At 46.3% G+C, this 6,000-nt stretch overlaps 1 protein-coding gene across 1 annotated transcript in view; it reads left to right on the plus strand.

The window, feature by feature from the left end:
• SAMD4A (sterile alpha motif domain containing 4A) overlaps positions 1-4,641 on the plus strand; it is a 206,189-nt gene extending 201,548 nt beyond the window's left edge. The window contains exon 13 of the mRNA XM_080809589.1: positions 1,799-4,641. Within this exon, the coding sequence (XP_080665715.1) occupies positions 1,799-1,827 (29 nt within the window). The 3' untranslated portion in view covers positions 1,828-4,641. The remainder of the gene's footprint in view (positions 1-1,798) is intronic.
• Positions 4,642-6,000: the final 1,359 nt, after the last annotated feature.

A 6,000-nucleotide genomic window follows, 5' to 3' on the forward strand; every position in this document is an offset into this window, starting at 1 on the left:
TTTTCTTTTTTAAAATCTCTCCAAAAACTATATGGAAATTTATGGACACACACAAGTACAAGTAAAGTTGGGAAAATCCGAGTAAGGTCAGTGAATTGTGTCAACATCAGCATCTTCGTGGTAATATTATAGTTTTGCAAAATGTTACCATTGGGAGAAACCCAGCAAACCCAGAAACCTGATACTGTCTCTTATAACTGCATGTGAACCTACAGTGATCTCAGTAAAAATTTCAATTAAACAATTCTCCCTCAAGTCCCTGCTGGCAAGACACCAGACTGGCACCACCCATCGGGAGGCGAGGAGGCTTGTACAGTGGATTCAGTACTCCTCCATATCACTTAGGTCCCTCAGCTTTCCTGCAACACTCTGCCACTCCCCTCTCACACCTGAGTTCTGTCTACTGGATCTAGGTGGTGCTCCTGGTAGACCAGGTTTGTGACATCAAGGGTCAGACCAGGACATACCTGCTGATGTCTGGATATCAGCAAAACCAGGGAAGCATCTTGCCTCTCTCCCTGGCCTTCATTTACTGGCCACAGTCATTTCTACCTCTACAATGGCTCATCCATGCTTCTCTCTGCTCATTGGATAAGCCCTTGTCAGACAAGCCCTAGCGTGGACCATTGTAGGGGCCCTGCTGCCACCAGCCTTGTCCTTTTTTAGGTTATCTAACACAGCTGCCAGAGAAACCATTCTAAAATCAGACCTAATTACTCTACTGCTTAGAATGCCCCGATTACCAAGTCCAAGCTCCTGTTCATAGTATACAAGACCTTTATGGCCTCATTCTGGGGATCCTCCTATAGTCTCATGTGTAAGCAAGCAACCATAAAGGAGCTGGGCAGCCTTCAGCTCCCTCAGCAGTTTGTCTCACTCATGGCCTCTGTCTCAGACATGCACATCCTCCACGTTACAGCCTGGTCTCACTGACTCTCCATGATGTAGACACAGCCTGTGTTGCACAGCATAGCATTCACCCACTTCCACAGGATCTTTCCGTTCCCAGTGCCCACACCTCTAACTATGCTGTCTGCCCCTAACCAGATTCTTGAGACAGAGAATCTAGATCCGTTTGCGTGAACCCCATCCCCTTGGTCTGCTCAGCTGTGATTAGGGCTCAGAGTCACAACCACCTCATGCCTGGGTTTTCAACAGGGACTCAGTGAGAGGGAGATGCTGCCAAAGAAAGGGATGTGAGCTAGACATGCATGTCTGCTTCAGTATCCCTGCCAGCTCTCAGCACATCTCCTGCCACTCCTCCATTCCCCCATCCCTCATCCTAAACCTCCATCTAGCCGCCAGCCCCACCAATTGAGGACCAACATCACACCTATAAATGAGTTTATAGTCTCTTCCTTTCCTGCCTCCTCCTCTCTCCTCCTACCAGCACCATCTTACAAAAGTCATTTTCTTTCTCCATTAAACTGCACTTGACTCCCAGGACATCTTAAATCCTCCTCCGTTTTTCCTGCTGTGCCTGGCACATACTCCATCATAGCAATGATCTACATCCCTGTGGCTTTACAGAGCTGTCCCGACTAGGATGTGTGTACTTACAGGGTGAGGACTAGGTCTCCTGTCTTGGTTCCCAGACTCATTACAGTTCCTGGAAAAATGGCTACTCTGCAGATGTTGAGTGGGTGAGTGTGTGAATGAAGGGGTGGATGAATGGGTAAGTGTGGTCTTCACCTGTCTTCAGAGACCGGGAAGCCCAGCGTGCACGGTGTGCGACTAGGTGGCCGTGAAGGGAACGGTTTTGCTCAGCTGTGCCCACCATGAATTCTTTCTCTCCCAGACGGGGTTGACCGGACCTCCACAATCTAGAAGCTGAAGATGAGAGTGACCGCGCTGGCCGTGAAATCGACTGCTGCGGGTCCAGTGTCAGCCATCTTCAGGGTTGCACAGAATCCTCCGAGATACTTTGCAGCCTTTTTTTTTCCCTGGTCCCTCTCCCATTTTGATTTTGTGAGAGCGTAGGTCGTCCTTGTAAACATATCAGTAGACCGGGGATTGGTTATTTTGTCATTTGTTTCTGTCACGGGATGGCTTGGTGTGCGGGGTGGGGAGGGGTCTCTAGGGAAATGCGGGGCTGGGAGGGGATGGAGAGGGAAGGCAAGTGGCTTCCTGGATGGAGAGAGGGGGAGAAACGAACAAAAAGAATACCGCCGGCAAAGAGCTGGGAGAGACGAGGGAGGGAGGCTGAACCCTGGGCCCAGGCGCCCCTCACAGCCCGCCTCCGCAGTCAGGCCCCAGGACGCAGTCGTGGGCGAGTGCGACCAAAGCAAGATGGCGGCCCGCCCTCCCTGCCGCCAGGACCGGCTTTCCCTGAGGACCCGGCTTGGAGTCGAGCCGCAGCAGAGGGCCGCACAGCCCCGGCGGCAGAGGGGGAACGTTCCCTCCAACAAAATTTCAGAGAAACTTTGATTTGTGTATTGTTTACATAACAATTTTAAAGGGTACATAATGTGTAAAGAGTTTGGGTAGAACTTCTCTTCATACTATGGTTTTTGTAAAGGATTTGTTGATATGGATTCATTTCTTTCCTCTATTTTTATAATAGCAGCAGGGTGGTCTCTCAAAATGGCTGCCAAGCCGCGCTTGCCCGGAAGGCGGACGCGTCACATAGGCCGAGGAGGCGTCCGTCTTTCCACCGCGGCTGCGCTCGGCAAACAGGTGGGCTGGTGGGACGAGCACGTGACCGGAAGCGCGGGGAAGGACCGCACTGTGTGTGATCAGTTAGGATCGGCTTGCAGGTCACCATGAGATTCTGAAAGAATCCTGCGACCCCTTTCTGGGCTGGATTTGCTTCTCACCCAGAGACACCTCTTCCTCCCCACCCTACGGTGGGGTTTCATCCTATCGCCCTCTGCCTCACTTCACACACACACACACACACGTGGGTTCAAGTTCCACTGGAGGAAAAATGGCAAGGACCGACATTTTTCCCTTGCGAAAGGCCTTAATGTCAGAGGATGAGCTCAGAAGACCACTTCCACTGCGATTGTGCAGAGGGACCTGAGCCTGGGGGCCACGTCCCCCTGGCTCGCTCACTGCTAACGAAGGGGAGGAGAGCCAGACCCAGGACAGTGTCTAAGTGGTCAGTCAGCAAGTGACAGAGAGAGCGTGTAGGGAGACGTGCAGTCCACGCGGCCGGGCGGGCTGTGAAGGAAGATGTGGGAAAGGGCGGCTTCAGGATGGAAACGTGGTTCCCTCCACGTGTACGTCAGGGCTTTGCTGTGTCGTCGGCGGATTTACCTATCCGGCCACACAGAAGAGCGAGAAAACCAGCCCTGACATGGTGAGATATTAACAATCTATGCTACCGCAAAGTAATAGCTCTATTTCTTAAGGGCAAGAAAGACTACGTTTGGGATTCGATGCAATGGAGGGTATTAAAGGAAATCAAAGAGGAGTTGTGCTTTGCACTGGAAAATTGGTTTGTGTAAATGATGGTATGAATGCTCAGCCAGAGGCGAGATCGGGGAGACGGTGTAAGGCCTGTTTATTAAATGGGTGAGTCTGGTGCCGTTGCTTTCGGCGAAGGCAGAGTCAAAATTGAAGAGATTGGACCATGAAAATCACTGCGCTTGCCTATGGTTATTAAAAAAAAAAAAGTTAATGAAGTAAATACAGATTTAAAAGGCCTTAATGAAATTTAAACAACTTTCTTTTACCTTCGAGATTGAAAATGTGCACCCAGTTCAGCCTTGTTTTTGAAGTTTTCTAAGGTTTAAAAAGGTGGGAGCATTTTAACCGTAGAGAGCCTTTAGCAAGGGAAGGGGGCTTGAACCCACCATATCACGTTTTGCGTTAAGAAGACAGACCTCCCCTTCGGGGACTACATTCTACACATGCAAATCCATATTCAGAAAGGGGCAGCAATTTTTAGTGTGTTGTTTTGTTTTTTTGTTTTTTTTTTTTAACCAAGTGCCATTAACATTCATCCTCCACACCCCTTTTCTAAACAAGCTTAGTGTTACTTGGGGAATGTGTTGGGATGGACGATCGATCACATGTAAGGCAGGAAGAATAGATCAAAAATGTTGAAGGCCAAAGGTAAGACCAGAGGGTTTGTGAAGGTGTTTTTTGGATGCTAAGAAAGTTAATAAAGAGAAGAAAAAGCAAGGGTGTTACACATCTTGTGGGGAAATGAGAAAGCATTCAGATCTGCTGCAAAACACATATATCCATAAAGACTTGGGTTGTTCAGAAAACAGATTGTGAACACAATCACATTAGCATGAATCCTTTAAAAGGAAGAAGACCTTAAAGTATTTGCAAATCTGGATTTCTATTTATTCCTTCACTGAATATAGAAACAATGGTTATCTGATTATTAGAGATATTATTTTGGATATGTTACTTATTAACTTGCTATGGCTGGTAACCATGATAAAGTCTGTTATTAATAACAACATAATTCTTTTTTTTTAAAAAAAGAAAAGCTTATTTTTCATTGACTGTGTATAGATTTATCTACTTAGTTGTGTTTTGCTATTGGTGTTTCAATTTTCCTTTTTTTTAAGTTGAGTGTTCTGATAAATTTTAGGAGCCTGTCCCCACCTTGTTTTGAGTCCTGTGTTGACTGCAGGTATACGGCTCAATTTTAAAATCCTAAAGCAAAAGAACTTTATTTATAAAAAAAAAAAAAAAATCAAACAGTTGCATGCATAAGGCTGTGAAGTCGGATATTTAGTAATAAAGCGGCAGTGCCTTTTTTTGTATTTACCCATTGACCCCCAAATGCAACTGTTTTATATTAATAGTAAACGTCAAAAAATCTTAGAGGAAAATCTATTTCACTACATGTTTCCCCCCCTTTTTCTGATTTAAGCAGTATGTATTTGGCACCTCTACACTGTCCTAGGGACAGTGGTGGTCTATGATATTGTTACCATGTATGATGTTTTATTGGTGCTTTTTATTCATAGTGGTTTCTTACCAGAAACAGTAGGAAGACACACATGAACTGTGTACAAGAATTGAAACATTGCTGCTGATATGTGTCTTTTTCCACACGCTTTTTGAGTTTCACTTTTTGAACAAGGGCCAGCAAGCAAAATAGACGCTGCTGGGTCTGCCTGCAGAGGGCGGCTGTTTGCACCAAGCTCTCAAATCCTGTGTATTGATGGTCCCTTTTTGGTACTCAGGATTGGAACTACAGCTGGGCCCCCATCTCCCATTCCTTTGAAGAGACACTGAGGGAAACAAGGTTTTCTTTTGAGGTGTCATTGGCTGCCTTTTACGGAATGGGAGCCTTCTCTGGGTCCTGTGTTCTTCTGCACCTCTTGTAGCGACTGCCAGTGCAAGGTTTGTAGACGTGCATTCCCCAGTTAGCACCGGGAGTCCCCCAAAAGCCTGGGCTGGGGGACCGAGCTGGGCTGAATGCATAGGCATGCAACCAGAAGGGCAGCGAGGGGAGGAAAAGCAGGTCCCAGTCTCGTTGGCCCTCTGGAGATGTCTGCAGCAGGCGGCTCCGGCTTGGGTGCAGGGAAGCCACCTGACCAAGGCATTCGGGCGTGCCTGTTACAAGAAGGACCTGCGGAAGGATCATTTGCACATGGGGCTGTGATAACACTAATGTTGATTTTTTTTTTTACAAGTCATCAGAGATGTTTGCAAAGTGAGTTTTATTTTTTTGTAATTCCTTTATCTTTACTTAAAGGTGAATGTGTATTCCTCTGGGAGGAATAGGAAGAAAACAGGAATGTTAATAATGTCAAACAGAAGACTTCCTCCCTTATTAATATATAACCCTCATGTATTTATGCCTAATGTAAGCTGACTTTTAAAAAGCTTTCTTTTGTTGCATGCCCCGTGCAGGCATCCCTATTGTACATGCATGCCTCTCGTCCTGTTTTCCTGTATAAAGTTAGTGAACAAAGAACTATTTTTGCCTAGTTCATGTTGCCAAGCAATGCATATTTTTTAAATTTGTCATATATGGAAATAGCATGTTTGTTACATGTAAAGCTTTACTGATATACAGATATACTA

This window comes from Martes martes (assembly GCF_963455335.1).
Source record: "Martes martes genome assembly, chromosome: 7".
NCBI classification, from domain to species: Eukaryota; Metazoa; Chordata; class Mammalia; order Carnivora; family Mustelidae; genus Martes; species Martes martes.